Source organism: Canis lupus, chromosome 11 (assembly GCF_003254725.2).
Source record: "Canis lupus dingo isolate Sandy chromosome 11, ASM325472v2, whole genome shotgun sequence".
Lineage (NCBI taxonomy): Eukaryota > Metazoa > Chordata > Mammalia > Carnivora > Canidae > Canis > Canis lupus.
Window position 1 is genome coordinate 8,455,446 of NC_064253.1, and position 17,761 is coordinate 8,473,206.

Sequence of the window (17,761 nt, forward strand, 5' to 3'; positions counted from 1 at the left end):
AATGGCTAAAATTAAAAACACAAGAAAAAACAAATGTTGGTGAGGATATGGAGAAAAAGGAACCCTGTGTAGTACTGGTGAGAATAAAAACTGGTGCAACCACCATGAAAGACAGTATGGAGACTCCTCAAAAAGCTAAAACTAGAACTACATTATGATCCAGTAATCACACTATGGGGTATTTAACTAAAGAATACGAAGACAATAATTTGAAAAGATATTTGCACCACTGTGTTTATTGTAGTATCATTTACAGTAGCCAAATTATGGAAGTAACCATACTAATGAATGGATAAAAAGGAAGTACATATATACAATGGAATATTTAGCCATAAAAAGAATGAAAACTTGCCATTTATAAGAACATGGATAGACCTAGACAGTGTAATGCTAAGTAAAATAAGTCCATCAGAAAAAAAGAACAATATCATATGAATTCACTTGTATCTAGAATTTAAGAAACAAAACAAAAAAGGGACAAACCAAAAAGCAGACTCTTAACTATAGCAAAGAGATGGTGACCAGAGAGAGGTAGGTAGACAGATAGATGAAATTGGTGATGGGGATTAAGAATACACTTACCATGATGAGCATTGAGTCATGTATAGAATTGTTGAATCACTATATTATCCACTAGAAACTAACACTGTATGTTAACTACATAGGAATTAAATTTAAAAACAAAATAACTTAAGAGCTATTTATGTGCTGCTTCCTTCTCACCACTTAGCACAAAACTGAGATGTCACCTCCTCTAACAAGGACTTTCCCAACTATGACTAAAGTCTCATCATACTCTACTCTAGGACTCTGTTCCATAGCAGTTATCAATACCTGAAATTATTTTATTATGATCTGTCTCCAACTACAAGCACTTCAACTTCTCAGGCATAGGACTCTGTTTTCCACATCACTCTAGTACTTAACACAGGGCTTGACAAAGAGTAAAAGCTAAGTAAAAATTATCTACTAAATAGTTTATTGAACTGATTACTGAGAAATACTAAGTAAAGATCTATCTACTCATAAAAGAACTTACACTTTTAATCTATATTGCAAAATCATTTATGGATGCCCAAGACTATTCCACTACTAACATCATCATGTCCATTATTCAAAAATTACAGTAGATGCAGGCAGAGATATATTACCCCAAATAAATATATCTAAGACTCTGTTCTTTGATGCTAAACACTGGAATAATTCGTGTATTTCAAGTTAAATATTTATGATATTTTAGTAATGATGTTATCATTACTAAATGAATCACCAAGAAAATAAAACATAGCAATTATATTTTCAAAAATAATTCAAATAACTTTTGCTATCAACAATAAATAGTAAAACCATATTCAAAATAACTATTAAGTCATTAGTAATTTAACTATTTCTTCTAAAATGGAAATTAAGTTTAACACTGCTAATCATTAACTGAATATTAGGTATTACAAATCACAAATGTCTAGTTCTAAGTAAAAACTATTATTATACCCCATCAGTAAAGACATTAACACACTCTAAGCTAAAATAAGTACTAATACTTTTCAAAGTAATGAAATCAATTAGCACAAATGAAAAATCAGAAAGTGACAACATAATCCACTTTTCCTATTTTAACAAATACACACTTCACAAATTAAAGTAATAGCCAACTTGTTAATGTATTTTACCTGAAAGATACTCTTATTTCAACTAATCTTTACTTTTACCTTATTCACTGTATGAATATTTTTCTGAGAGACTACATACATCACAGGTGAAAGTATCTGTCACATAGAATTTGTCACTTAGAATTTGAATTATGAGAGTCCTGAGAGTTACTAAAAAAGTATTAAAATATGCTGTTAAGGGATCCCTGGGTGGCGCAGCGGTTCGGCGCCTGCCTTTGGCCCAGGGCGTGATCCTGGAGACCGGGGATCGAATCCCACGTCGGGCTCCCGGTGCATGGAGCCTGCTTCTCCCTCTGCCTGTGTCTCTGCCTTTCTCTCTCTCTGTGTGTGACTATCATAAATAAAAAGAAAAGAAAAGAAAAGAAAAGAAAAAAAGAAAAGAAAAGAAAATATGCTGTTAAAACACTGTTTTCATTTCTATAATATTAGCTATTCCATAAATGGAAAAAAAAGGAGAAACTTTCATTTTAGATCCAAAATCAAGGTCTGTCATGTATACTTAAAAGTTACAAAAAAAAAAAACATTTCTTGGGACGCCTGGGTGGCTCAGCATTGAACGTCTGTCTGCCTTCATCCCAGGGCATGATCCTGCAGTTCCAGGATCAAGTCCTATATCAGGTTCCTTGGGTGGAGCCTGCTTCTCTCTCTGCCTGTGTCTCTGCCTCTCTATGTGTCTTTCATGAATGAATAAATAAAATCTTAAACAAATAAATAAATAAATAAATAAATATTTCTTCACTGATTTTATTAAGAAAGAAGCAACTCTACAAGTAAAACTATTTAATAAAGCCAAAATGATAGGCAAATATATTTATAAAATCTGATGACCATATTGTACGTTATTGCCTTTTTCATATCAACTGTTTCCCATAAAATTACACATAAAAATGTAATAAGAAATTTTTTACCTGTAAATAACATATTTGGAGACAGAAATGAGTAAATGCTATTAGCATACAAAAGAATCCTGAAGTAGATGTACTTTAGATTCCTCAAAAAAATTAAAACTACCATATAATCCAGAAATTCCACTTCTGGGTATTTACCTGCACAAAACAAAAACATTAATTTGGGTTCTTTTTTAAAGATTTTATTTATTCATTTATGAGAAACACAGAGAGAAAAAGAGACACAGAGACACAGGCCGAGGGAGAAGCAGGCTTCCCACAGGAAACCCAAAGCAGGACTCAATCCCGGATTCCAGGATCACGCCCTGGGCCAAAGGTAGACACTCAACCACTGAGCCACCCAGGCATCCCAAAAACACTAATTTGAAAACATTTATGCACCCCTATGTTCACTGCAGCATTATCTACAATAGCCAAGATATGGAAACAACCCAAGAGTCCACCAATGGATCAATGGATAAAGAAGATGTGGTATACTTGTACAATGGAGTACTACTCAGTCATAAAAAAGAACAAAACCTTGTCATTTGCAATAACATAAGTGGACCTTGAGGTAATAGGCTACATGAAATAAACCAAACCAAGAAAGACAAATATCACATGCTATCACTTATATATGGAATATAAAAAATAAAAACCCAAAACAAACACATGCAGAACAGAATGGTAGTTGCCAAAGGGGAGGAGGATGAGAAGTAGGCAAAATGAGTGACAGGGTTCAAGAGATACAAACTTCCAGTTATAAAATAAGTCATGAGAGGTAAGTGTATAGCATAGTGACTATAGTCAAAAATACTATGTTGCATATTTGAATGTTGCTGAGAGTAGATCTTAAAGTTGTCATTAAAGAAAAAAATTTTGTAACTTCATATGATAACAAATAATAATAGGCTTATTGTGGTGATCACTTCATGGTGTACACAAATATCAATCAAATCATTATGCTGTACACCTGAAACTAATTAATGTTATATTTAAATTATACCTCAACTAAAAGAAGTGAATAAATAAGAATGTTTTAATTTCTTAACATACCTTTAAACAAAAGTAAATTATAATTTCTTTTCAAAGGATATCTACCTCAGTTTTTTTTTAAATCCTGTATTAAAAAGTTTCCTTAAAAAAATTTTTGAAAGAATTTTATTTATTTATTCATGAGAGACACAGAGAGAGGCAGACAGTCTCAGAGGCAGAGGGAGAAGCAGGCTCCATGCAGGGAGCCTGATGTGGGACTCAATCCTGGGACCACGGAATCACTCCTTGAGCGAAAGGCAGGTGCTCAACTGCTGAGCCACCCAGGTATCCCTCTTAAAGAATTCTTATTTGTTGATTCAATGAACAATTATTAAAGACTAATAAACAATTACATCTTTCTCTAGTGTGCATTTTTTTAGTAGAGTAAGGGAGGCAAGTCATCAGCATAGAGTAAGTCATAGCGCACTGCCTGATTTCCTGCACAAATTTTAAATATAAAATTATAATCTGTTAAGACCACTACAGGATCTTTCATAAAAAAAAAACTACTTATGCAGGGATGCACAAATAATTGGTACACATAAAAAAAAAAAAACTAGCAGACAGGATAAACATTACATCTAAACCACAGTATTATTTACCTATAAAGACAGTCAGTAGAAAAGGAAAGAGGACAGTCAGAGTCAGGAGGGAGGGAGGAGAGAGCCTGGGAAGAAGAAAGTAAGAGGAGAAAGAAGGGAGAACATGGGGGCTACAGCTGATAACACTGGACTGTATAACTGAAATTTGCCAAGACAGTAGAATTTAAATGTTATTACACATAGAAAAAAAAAGATTATCATGTGAGGTGGTAGATGTATTAATTAACTTGATAGGGAGAATCCTTTTATAATGTATATGTGTATCATCAAATCATTATGTTGTACATTTTAAATGTCTCACAATTTTGTCAGTGATTCCTCAATAAAGCAAAAAAAAAAAAAGAAAGAAAAGAAAAAGAAAAAAGAAAAAGGGAGGAGAATATGCTAAGCAAATCCAGTAAATCAAAATTTTAGATTGAAAAATTAAGAGGTAGTGATTCATTCTATGCCATGGGATACAATTAAATGTAAAGTTTCATTACATCTAAACCACAGTATTATTTACCTATAAAGACATCCACTCATATCTATTTTTAAGGAATAAATCTACATAGTTAAAGGCTCATTACATTAAACTTTTGAGTTCACCAAGACAAATCTAGTTTTTTTTTTTTTTTTACTTATGGCATCAGTAAATTTTACTTCTATACCAATGACAATTGTATCCAAGGGTCAACAATTTACTTCCCTGAAATTCATCAACATTCAATGGAAAGGATTGTCTAACAACACAATCACATTTTTTAAACAGGCGATTTGGACAATAAAAGGGAATATGTGATGAGCAAACTGCAGAAATGCTCTTCCATATAATTCACTAATAAGCTTGCACCTTCCAAAATCTTGGGACAAACCCCTAACGTTGTAATGTTCATGGAAAGTTGGATTGGAGTCTTAAAATAGGGAAATATAATTTTCCTTAATATTAACTCTAATGTTCCGCATAAAAAGTCCTGTAATCCAACCCAGAGAAATCTGCCAGGCACTGTGACTTGCTTCGTATACTGTAGCTCTCAATGCTTTATACTCACATATGCAAGAAACTAAAAATAATACCTCATTACATGATGATTTTCAACCCAACACACTGGGCTGACGAAACCCATGATCACCTTGTATATAAAGAAATACTATCCTCTAAGTTACATGGTTCAAATACCAATTCACAAAACAATCTACCCAACATCAAAGTGTAGCTGGAGTGTGCAATAAATCCACAAAAACTGGAACAACCCCAGGCAAATCAAGCAAATATAAAGCATCTGAATTAAAAAGCCAAATAATACTATAAAAATAAAAATAACTTTAAAAGCCAGGTCAAGTTTTCAGTTAAAATCTTCATACTTTGAGTATTTTTAATAACTAAAACTATTGATACTATTGATAATAGTTTCTAAAAATGCCTAATAAGAGCAAGTGACTAAAGAAGCAGTGAATACCGAAGAAGAGTAAATGAAATCACCTTGTCAAGAAGTCAGTAAAAATAAAAAATTAATAAAATAATTTAAGAGGTCAGTAAAATAATTTGGAAAATTATATATACTTTCTTTAAAGATGTTTATACATTTCCAAAAATACTAATTTTAAGCTTTTGTAAGTGTTCAAAAATTACCCTATATAGCTGTAGCTAAAAGATAAAGATAGTAATTATTCTTTAAAAAATCAACAAAAATTAAAGTACAATTTAAAGATTTATATGGTATATTCTATAGTGATTTCCTTTTTAAAATGCAATAATAATGGATAAAATAAATTTGCAAATTTTAATTAAACTGAAAAAATTACTGTAAGATTATTTTAATCCATTTGTTAGGAAACCATTATACATTATTATTACTATTTCTTTTCTATTATACCTTGATAGTCATTTGATAGGAGCTAACCTGTATTTAAATCCAAAAAAAAGTCAGTAATACAAGATAGAAATCTCACTTCTGTTTAGTATTTTAAAATATTTTCTGCATAGTTCCCTCAAACATTCATTAGCATTCCAATTAGGACTAGCATTAAAGTTTTTAAGAAGGGTCTAATCCAGGTCAATAATAGAAATAAAAAGTTTGGAAACGGTCAGAAATAACCACTGGTATATACTCATTTATCACACATACAAACATATATGTAACAAGCTTACTTTTAAATCATACATTTAGTTTTTCCTTACAACTTAAAACTGGATACAGAAAACTCTAGAAGTCATAAATAAAGAACAAAACCAAGTCCCTTCTTGCCAAGATGTGTATACAACTGCAGTAGATTTAAGTTAGATATAAATATATATTACATACATCTCTCTAATACTATATAAAATGTCAGTAAATATTTTTCCAAGAAGGTGGGAGAAATTTAATCTCTGCAATTGAGTTTTTGCCACCAAAAAAGATTTAAATAACCCTAGTTAGAAAAATATGTTCTTGAAATTATAGTTGTATTATATTCTAGCTCAGTTATTTCCATGTGAAAACTTCAAAAGGACTAGTTTATCATAGTCAATAAACCTATGAGTATTGAAAAATCCAAACTTACCCAGAGTATTACAAATAAAAATGTATGCTATGTCAAAATTACATGCACCTCTTTCAAAATTAGGGCTACTACTCAAAGCAAACTCCAGGTTCGTTGCAATCCATATCAAAATTCTAATGGCATTTTTCATAGGTAGAGAATAAACAATTTTTAAGAAGCCACGAAAGACCCCAGAGAGCCAAAGCAATCTTGAGAAAAAGAAACAGAGAGAAGCATCACACCCCCTAATTTCAAAGTACATAGAAAAGCTATAGCTATCAAAATAGTATGGTTATTGGCATTAAAACACATGAATATATCCATGGAACTATAGAATAGAGCTCAAAAATAAAGCCACACATACATGATCAATTGAATTATGATTTATGACAAAGGAGCCAAGAATATACAGTGGGGAAAGGATAGTTTTCAATAAATGATATTGGGAAAAGCTACATCCACATGCAGAAGTATGAAACTAGACCACTATTTAACACCACACACAAAAATTAACTCAAAATGGATTAAAGATTTGAATGTAAGATGTGAAACTCATAAAACTAGAAAAAAAATCAGTCTTAGCAATGATTTTTCATATCAGGTATCAAAAGCATAAGCAAGAAAAGTAAAAATAAATAGATGGGACTACATCAAACGAAAAAGCTTCTGCACATCAAAGGAAATCAACAAAATGAAAAGGCAACCTATGGAATGGGAGAAAATATTTGCATGTTCTGATATCTGATGAGGGGTTAATAACAAAAATATATAAAGAACTCATATAACAGCAAAAGAAAAACAAAAAACAATTTGATTTAAAAATGGGCAAAAAAAAAATGTGCCGAGGATCCGAATAGACATTTTTCTAAAGAAGACATACAGATGGCCAAGAGGTATGTGAGAAGATGCTCAACATCACTTGTCATCAGGGAAATACAAATCAAAACCACCATGAGCTGTCATCTCACACCTGTCAGAATGGCTAGTATCAAAAAGACAAGTAATAACAAGGGCTGTCACAGAAAATGCGGAGAAAGGGGAACCCTCGTGCACTGCTAGGGGGAATGCAAAGTGGTGCAGCCACACTGGAAAGCAGTATGGAGATTCCTCAAAAAGTTAAAAATAGAACTATTATATGATCTGGTAATTCCACCTCTGGATATTTACCAAGGAAAACAAAAAGACTACTTTGAAAAGATGCACCTCTGTGCTCACTGCAGCATTATTTACAATAGCCAAGATATAGAAATAACCTAAACAGCCATCAATGGATGAAAAAAGAAAATGCGGTGTGTATACAATGTATTATTGTGTGTATACAATGGATTATTATTCAGCCATAGAAATGAATGAAATCTTGTCATTTGTGACAACATGGATGGACCTGGAGGACATTAATACTCAGTGAAATAAGTCACATAAAGATAAATATGATTTGATATCATTTGTATGTGGAATCTTTAAAAAAAAACTCATAGAAACAGAGTATAGACTGGTGTTTGCCAGAGGCAGAGGGTGTTTGGTGGGCAAAGGGGGTGAATGGGGTCAAAAGAAACTACCAGTTATAAAGTCATGGGGATATTAATATAAAGCATGGTGACTACAGTTAATAATTCTGTAAAATTGCAAATACTGCATATTGGAAAGTGTAAGAAAGTCTATCTTAAAAGTTCTCATCACCAGAAAAACATTTTTTTTTTTTCAGAAAAACATTTTGGAAATATGTACGGTGAGGGACGTTAACTAGACTTATAATGTGATTATTTTGCAACGTATTTAAATATTGAATCATTATGGTAAACACCTGAAACTAATAAAATCTTATATTCCAATTATACCTTAATACCAAAAAATTCAGGCAATTAATAGAACACTTAAATCATAATAGTTGAATTCAAAATTTAGTCCCTAAAGAATATAGTCTCCTTAATCTGTTTTTCTATGAAATAAATTAATTCAATCTAAACTACTTGATGATCATTATTTTTGTTACTTATTGCAAACTATAAACTTTATGTGCAAGATTGCATACTGATGTAAGTACCCTCTATTATAGGTCCAAATCTATCTATAAACATTAATGAAAACAATACTGCCCCCATCAGATACAATAATTTCTTTCCATTTTATAAAGACAAACTTCTAACTCTCTCAATAACTAATCACATTTCAAACAATGGATCTGAAAAAATGTATTAGAGGCACATTTTTTAAAACAAATAAACTATAAAACCTTGCTTTTTATGGAGTCAGTGAAATTTTGTTGTTGTTTTTTTATGACTATTTGGTTTACTTCCTTCTGGGCAAGTTTAGTATGCAACTCTCATTCTTTAGACAGTCAAAAACTCACAGACTTAAATTTCTGGAAAACTTAACCTCGTCTTGTCAGTGAAAGACGCCATAACTAGCACCACGGAACAACTGTACTAAATTTTAACACTGTTCATTAACAGCTCCATTTTCCTGAGTTTGCGTTTGTTCTTTGGCATTGGCTTAGGATATAATCCATTCTTCAGAAGATGTTCCTTGCTGAGGCGAATTTGAGCACCATGCTGAAGCTGGAAAGAGCATAAAGCTTGAAGAGGACGAAGCAAAGTCTGTGAAGATAAAAAAAGATACTAAAATAGTGTCTGTAACGAATCATGATATTGTATATCTAGCTTTTTCTTCAGAAACAGGGACTGTTACGTTTCTTTACCATTATTGGCTTTTAACTATGAGTAGTAATAGACATTCTACTAAATATATGATGATTTCTATATATATAATTTCTTTTAATTCATATCTTACATAGCACTAAGGAATTCCAGTAAAAAGACAAAAGTAACTAATTTTCCATATAGATGATGAAGTCCAAATATACTTTTATACATTAATATATTCAAAAACCTCAAAAAACTGTTACATTATAATAATTTAATCTGTAACAGAGTAAAAGAGATCTTTAGATATAAATTAGTTAATTCGGTTTCTTTTTTTTTTAGATTTTATTCATTTATTTGAGAGAGAGAGACCACACTTGTGCATGCACGCAGGTGGGGGAGGGGATGGAGAGGAGGAAACAAGTAGACTCCCCACTGAGTGCAGAGCCCAATGTGGAGCTCAACTCTATCCCATGACTCTGAGATCATGACCTGAGCCAAAATCAAGAATCAGACTATCAATGGACTGAGCTACCCTCTTAATTCAGTTTCCGTCACAGACTGGTGCAAGCTTCTGCTGCCTGAGAACAATCAGACAATGGCAGCAACGGGTGAGAGGCTTATGAACTCTTGCACGTTGGTCCAGGGACCACATACAAGTTAAATATCTCAGTTTTGGTGCATTTGAAATAATTCTAACTACATACGTACCTGTCTAAAGCCAAATACCTACAGGACCAGTCATATAACATAACCACATCAACTGGGCAGACCCATATGATAACAAAGAATGGTGAAGCTTACAAAACAACTAGAACACATGCCTGACCCCAAGTTTTTCAAATTCAAAGATAAAAAAAAAAAAAAAAAAAAAAAAAAAACACAAAAAAACACCCTCTCACATGTTTAAAATATATTTTAAGTCAGATTCTTTCCCTGCTGTAAATCTTTCAAATAATAATAGTAAACTTGAGTAAGCAAACTTTTTTAGAAATGAAGGGAAAAGGGGCGCCTGGGTGGCTCACTCAGGTAAGCGTCTGCCTTCGGCTCAGGTCATGATCCCAGCACTTTTTTCTTGCCTGGAAAAGACGGTTAGAGGTGGGACAGCCATCTTGTGATTACAGTGCAATAAACGTAAAGATCAAAGTCAAATACATCTGATGATGGACAGAAAGACAAAAGAGATCCCCAGCCCTGGACTGGTCACCTCAGCATTTCTTACATGCAGGAGAAAAAGAAGCCAGTATATACATGATTCAAGCACTGCAGTAACAGCTCTGTTACATGCAACCAAATGTAATCCCTGACACACACCAAAGGAAAAGAGACAAACACTCTGAAAAGCTCTGCATGCCACTATTGTAGAAACCCCTTATATTTGCTATCATGATTTCTTTTAATGTCTTCATCTCATCAAATAAAAGAGGGAAAATGGAAATGACTATATAATTCTTTACAGAGTCAGCATAGACTGACTGGATCCTGAAACCTCATCCCTAGAAAACATATCTAGGACTATATACAGACTAAGACAACTGAAGGTTCTATCGCTATTCACCATGTTTATTAGATTCCTGAGGGATAGAACGCTAATATTCCTATTGTTAAGGGCCTCCAATGTTTACCTTCTGAAAATAAGATTCTATCATTTTTCTGAAGGAATTAAGAGAATGAGATTTGGAGAAAGTTCTGGATTGGATCCCCACTCCATCTCTGTGATAGTCAGTAGCGCTGTTCACAAATACACCAGTCCTCCATCTTTGAAGTTAGATAAGGCCATATAACTTTCTGTGGTTAGCGAAATATGGACATGAATACTGTGTGTTACCCCTGGGCAGAAGCTTTAAAAGAATGTATGATTCACAACTCCCCTTATGCCTTCCTTGATGAAAGGAGAATGACATATCTAGATGGTGCCTCCATCAGCCTGGCCCCTAAGTGACTGCGGCAAGCACAAGCCCCCTGGCAGTCCCAATGGACACAAAGTGTGACAGAGGCACACAGCTCGGTTGTGTGTTGTGTTATGCCATTCTGACTTTGGAGTGTTAAGTTACTGCAGCCAGATCTAGCCAACGCTGACTGGTATAATCATTACCAGCTATGTGTTCCCAGGTAAATCATACAACCTCTCCTTGTCATTTTATTAATCTGTAAAATGAGGAAACTGATGTCAAGCTTACAGGGTCATTATTAGGTTATAGTAAGTGGATGCATTTAATATGTTTAGCACAATACCTGATAATAAACAACAAGGCTTCTGTATGAACTAACAGATCTGAGGCAATGAGAAGCTATAGGAGAAATAGACTTGTTCAGAGGAACAAAGAAAATCCTCCACTTTCAAAACAAGTTCATTTCTAAAAGTTTATCTGAAGGGAAATCAGTGTTTTGTAAATCCTTCTGTCTGCATGTATAAAATGACAGTTCTCCAGGGATCCTTACTGACCAGCTACTATTGTTGAGCAGAGTTAAGGCACATAGACTATACACACAGCTTGACCCTGTTTAGCTATACAGGCTCATAAGGTAACTTAAGCAGAAAAAATTCCATTATAAAAAAGATTCCCAAGTTCAAGACTTCCAAGGTGTGAAAAGCCCTGGTAAATATTACAATAGGTGAATGTAAATTACCAACCTTCACTTCAGAATTTTGGTCAATGTATTGGCAAGAATCTGGGGGGAAGGGGGACCGGCAAGGAACAACAACACAGGGATTAATGCTTCTGGAGCTCCCGGTGTTTGGCAATTAACACACATTATTCTACAACAGTACTAAGAGGTAACTATTCTTGATACATTGTAGATAAATTAACAAGCACAAGAAGATTATGTGACTTGCTCAGGGGCAAAAAGTGATGATGATAAGTGATGGAGGTTTCATTCAAATCTGCTTCAAAGCTCACCCAGAGCTACTGTTAGTGTCTCAAAAACTGCTCAGGAATAAAGGACGAGGATGAAACAACAGACTAAGAAGGCTATTCCATGCCAAGTTCTTTATTTTGAGGAGCCCTACTTACCTTTATTCAGCAGAATAAAGCCAGCTGAAAAATTACTACTCTGCCCCATTGTCTTAATATTTCATTAGGAGGCCCCTAATTAAAGGTTACTGGGGGGAAAATATAGGTCACAGTCTTCCTCTCCATGAAAGGGAACACACCTATGTTCAGAACAGATGGTAACTGCATTTCTCAGAGGAATGAACTGATATATATATATTTTTAATTGTAGCCAGATCTGAACAGGCTAAACTTGGGATTCCCCTACTGGGAAAGCTAATTTTTTATTTTTATTTTTTATTTTTTGCCAGCTGTAATAATAAGCAACTTGGGATGTTCCATTATGCATTTCTTCTGCTTGTGCTCCAGCCAAGAATCTTATCAGCACCTCCCAAATCACCCATCTGATTGTCAAACACCCTTTTTCCACTCCTGGCCACTGAAGTATGACTACTCCTGGTGATCAAAGCAAACAGAAAGAGAACTGCAGGACCTGGCTATCACTTTGGGATTTCATGTACAATTTGATCCACAGACAATAACAAAAGCTGAAGACAGGACGGATCCTGTCGCCATTCTGTATCTTGAACTTTGCTTGTTGTTAGATATTGTACTCAGAACTTAAGGTAAGCTTCCTGTTGTAACTGTACCTTAACTAATACCAGAATCATACATCTTATGAAACTAGGAAGGGAGGAGCAGTAGCAGCATTGGCAGTAGCAGTACAAAAATGATAAAAAAAACCCTAGCCCTACTATATTACAACATTATTAAATCACTACCACTACCAATATTAAAGTTTCTATTTAGAATTGAAGTAAAGACCTAATTCCAATGTAGAAATAAGAGATATAAGTCCATAGGCAATTCTTTTCAGAACCCAAAAGGAGGAGAAGAAATAAAGTTTCAAATCCACAGCCAAAGAATATTACATATTTCCCTCAAGATTTGAACATTTAATGGGTCCTTGGTCTGATGTTGGCTGATCATAGAATTTTAAATCAACAAAATGGAAAATACAGAGACTGTACAGAAAGCGAGTTTAAATAATAGCACTCAGCTTCATCCTTAAGATACCTAAAAAGAGTACGTTATTTTTTTCAAGAATATATAAACAAAATGGAAAAACAAGTATAGGGGTATATAAAGTGCTATGTTGATGGCTAGGTACATGGGAGCAGGTGCTAAAGTTAGAGTGGAGGGAGAAAAGTTGAAAACACTCTCTGGTCATTTAGAAAAAGATGTATGGTTCCTCATGAAATTTTTTTCTTTCTCAAAGGAGAGAGAATAGCCAGAGAAATTGCCTAGACACAAAATAAAGTCTACTTACTTACACAGATACACACACACAAAAAGCCTACTCATGAAAGCCTACTTCTTTTCAAAAGAAGAAAAGCCTCCAACTCTGACATTTCCCATAGCTTAGGGTAGAGAAGAGGCAAAAGGCAATTCAAGACTTGCTCCTGGCATTCTTTAACTCTCCTTGCTCTGGACATCTTCTGTTCTTTTTCTTGGTAACTTATCCAGTTTCTCTGATCTGAGCTTTTATTCATTACTGAAATTTCCTTCATGGGTAAGGCACACTCTTGTAATAGTACCCATAGTGTATCATGAGAGAGAGAGAAAGAGAGAGACAGGGAGAGACAGAGGAGGCAGGAATGAGTACTCTGTATATGTGTGTATTGTATGTGTCAGAAAGAAGAGTCCTAAAACCCCATTTAGCTATGCTTATTATCCTCTGACTTTTCTTCTTGAGTTATATTTATCAAAAATCTTCAAAAAAAAAAAATCTTCAGTGATTAAAAAAGTCTAACAATTTATCTTATTTTGCTATTCTTTTTTTTCTTTTGCCTTAACTGCAAAGTTTCCTACATGTTCCAAAAGATGGAGGTGTTGTTTGTGAGCTCGATGAACATTATTCTTTACTTATGATTATTAATTATATATGAAATCATCAGGCTTTTATGGAAATTAAATAAAATGATGATTGCAGGTTATAACCTTTTCATATTCTGCAGGTGTTTTTTTCTCAAAAAATTATCTTTCTTCTACTCTAACTAAGCAAGCAGTGAATAAGATAAACAGAAAGTTGGTACACCTTCTTAAATAAAAGCACCAATAGAAAAAAGAGTTGCTGTAAAATATTCTTTTAATTATAAAAGAAAAAAGTTGTGTCTAAGAAAACAAAATGCTAAAAGAAATATACAAAATAATTAAAGAAAAATCTAACCAAAAAACCCCTGTATTTAATGTTGTACTACTTAAAAGCAATTTAGCTTATTACAAATGCTGTTTGCACAGCTTAGAATGAATATTTAAATAATGCAATCTGGATGCTAAACTAACACAGAAAAATACCAGAGGGGGGAAAGAAGGTTATAAATGCACACAAATTTCTATCACAGATACATTCAATTTGACACCTGAGTTGCAAATCTCATAAATTACGCATTTCTAAATTTTCTAGATAAAATCTAACCAAAATGCTTACTTTCAAAAAATATATAACCTTCCAAAGACATACCTCTTGTATGTAATTATTTTTCTCCAAAATGGAAAGAGCAGCAGCTGCACATTCCAGTGTAGAAAGGCACCTATTAGTTGGTTGCGTCCGAATTACATACTGACTAGAAATGCTAGTTTTTAACTGCACCTGAAACCAAAAAACAGAATAACAGAATATAATTTTGTTTTAAATTTAAAATTATAAAGTCTATGTTTTAACTACTAGTTAATTTCCTTCCAAAATCACCAGTTTAGAAGTATTAAAGGCATTGGGAAGCTCAATGGCTCAGTTGGGTAAGCATCCAACTTTTGATTTCAGCTTAGGTCATGATCTCAGGGTCATGAGATCAGGCCCCACATCAGCTCCAAGCTCAGCAGGGAGTTTGCTTGAGATTCTTACTCTCCCTCTACTTCTGCACCACCCTCCCACCCCGCTCATGCTCTCTCTCTCTCTCAAATAAATAAATAAATCCTTTTTCAAAAAAAATATTAAACGTATCAGTATCTTTCATACATAATATCCTTTGGTTATTGTTATTGTTTTTTTTTTAATTTTTTAAATTTATTTATGATAGTCACAGAGAGAAAGAGAGAGAGAGAGAGAGAGGCAGAGGGAGAAGCAGGCTCCATGCACTGGGAGCCTGATATGGGATTCGATCCCGGGTCTCCAGGATCGCGCTCTGGGCCAAAGGCAGGCACCAAACCGCTGCGCCACCCAGGGATCCCTGGTTATTGTTATTGTTAAACAAAGAGGATACTTACACATATATCTGATATTGAAAATATATCCAAAATACATGCGAATTCTACAAATTGTAAGTAAAAAGACTAATAACGCCTTCCCAGTGGGCATAAGAATGAAAAGACACCTCACAAAAGAAAATATAAGAAAGGCAAATAGGTACATGTAAAAGTGCTCATATGACTTAATGAAAATTAAAATCACAATGAGATAACATTTCACACTTGCTAAAACAGTTAAAATCAAAAAGACTACCACCACCAAATGGAGAGAATATGGAACAAATGAAACCTTCATGCATTGTAGTGAAAGTGAAAATAATTAATCACTTGGAGAACTGACAGGTTTTTTTAATTTAATTTTATGGTTTAGTCTTCCATTATTTCTTAATATAAATTGACAGGTGTATGACTGTATGCACACGTGCACATACACACACGTTTAGCTGAGAGAGACCTGATGATTGACACAGAGTCTGACATAAGAAAGAAAAAAAACATCAAATGTCAACATTCTGACCTTTTGATTCCTATTTTAATTAAATGAATCTCAAGTAATCTTACACTCATGAAACTAAATTCTTAGCCCACACTCTTTACAGAATCACATTTAAAGATTTGTGGGTAGATGAGAATTTCAGCTTTTACTCATAAAATATATAAGCATGTGGAATGAAGTAGTGGTGTCTATGTCTTAACACACAGCAACTTAATAAAATCAGGTGTTCTTTCTCCTTTTCTACCACCTCTGAAGTTACGTGAGTCTCTCATCCCTTCACAATGGAAACTTGTCCCTCAGTCCTCTTCTTCCCTTGTTACTTATGCAGTCTCCCCATGATGAGACATATGGTCCTTCTACTCTGAATGCATTTTGTTCCAAGAATTCTCTACAACTTGTATCCTCAAAAAGAGGAAGAGGGAGAGAGGAAGAGAAAGGGAGAAAAGCAAAGTTGGCATTGTAAAAGATTTACTATAGAATGTATTTAGTTTTGGAAAGCATTCTTTACAGCATATTTAACTGATAATGTTTTAGAAATAATCATACATTAAAATCACTCTGCATTTCTACCAACTTAGTAAAACACGGAAAATAGATGCAGGGAGGGAAAGAGATGGAGACAAATGGTTACAGAAAGATGTATAATGATAAAAAGAAAGCCTATGATTACATAACTGTAAGAATAATTCATAATGTTGATTAACTGTAATTACTAACAGCTTTGATATGACTTCAGGTCAACTAGAAAACAGAGTACAGCCAGCTACTGCTTTCAGCACTCAAGTCTATAACTGGAGAATTTGATAATAAATCTCTGATTACAACAAAAACAACTTTGGGAAACATGCAAAGTTCATAATAAATTTTGCTTATTGGAACAAATTTGATTCTATTTCTTTTTTTTTAAGATTTATTTTATTTATTTGAGAGAGAGAGAGAGTGAGCAGGAGGCAGGGGCAGAGGAAGAAGGCGAGAGAATCTCAAACAGACTCTGCGCTGACTGCAGAGCCCCATGAAGGGCTCAATCTCACAACACTGAGATCTCAACATGAGCTGAAGCCAAGAGTCAAGGCTTAACCAATTGTGCCACCCAGGCACCCCTGGAACAAATTTGATTTTTAAAAAAGAAGTTTGTAAAAAATAAAATAAAATAATATTTTAAAAAATAAAAAAGAAGTTTGTTATTTCAGAGAAGAGTTTCACTTCTTACTGTGACCCACATGGCTATATAAAAACTCAGATTCTGAAATTTACCAAAGGTTAGAAGACTTCATAATGTCCTTCACAAATCATTTCTCCAGGACCAGATATATTTAAAAGTGTAAGTAACTAAGATCTGTCATACCATCAATATGCATGTTATTAGAGTGTGTTAATGTGATCTCACAGGGTCTATTATGCTTTTGTGCTATCTTACCTTCACCACTCTTGATTCAGTAGGTAAATGAGCAAAAACAAAAAGAAATACTGTTGATCCATCTTCTTGAGAAATCACAGGCATCATAATAAATAATGTCAGAAAGTGCCTTGTCTTAAAGAAAAATTCAAGAAAATCCAAGGCAAAAATAACCATTCCAATAAAAGAAAAAATTAATATCTGACTAAAGTATGAGAGTCTGTTGAAAGACCAGGATTATTATATCAAACCTGATAATAGCTAATCAATTAATCTTAATCAAGTT

At 33.7% G+C, this 17,761-nt stretch overlaps 1 protein-coding gene across 4 annotated transcripts in view; it reads right to left on the reverse strand.

The window, feature by feature from the left end:
• Nucleotides 1–218: 218 nt before the first annotated feature.
• The window catches only part of DTWD2 (DTW domain containing 2), a 114,609-nt gene continuing 97,066 nt past the window's right edge, over nucleotides 219–17,761 (reverse strand). For 2 of the 4 annotated variants that reach the window (XM_025446699.3, XM_035697063.2), the window contains exons 5-6: nucleotides 14,859–14,987; nucleotides 3,947–9,293 (exon numbers count right to left, since the gene is read on the reverse strand). In XM_025446699.3, coding sequence (XP_025302484.3) covers nucleotides 9,123–9,293; nucleotides 14,859–14,987 — 300 coding nt within the window. In that variant the 3' untranslated portion in view covers nucleotides 3,947–9,122. Of the gene's footprint in view, nucleotides 2,002–2,578; nucleotides 2,717–3,946; nucleotides 9,294–14,858; nucleotides 14,988–17,761 lie in introns of those variants that run through there. The other 2 variants (XR_007413896.1, XR_007413895.1) reach the window with 2 other exon arrangements.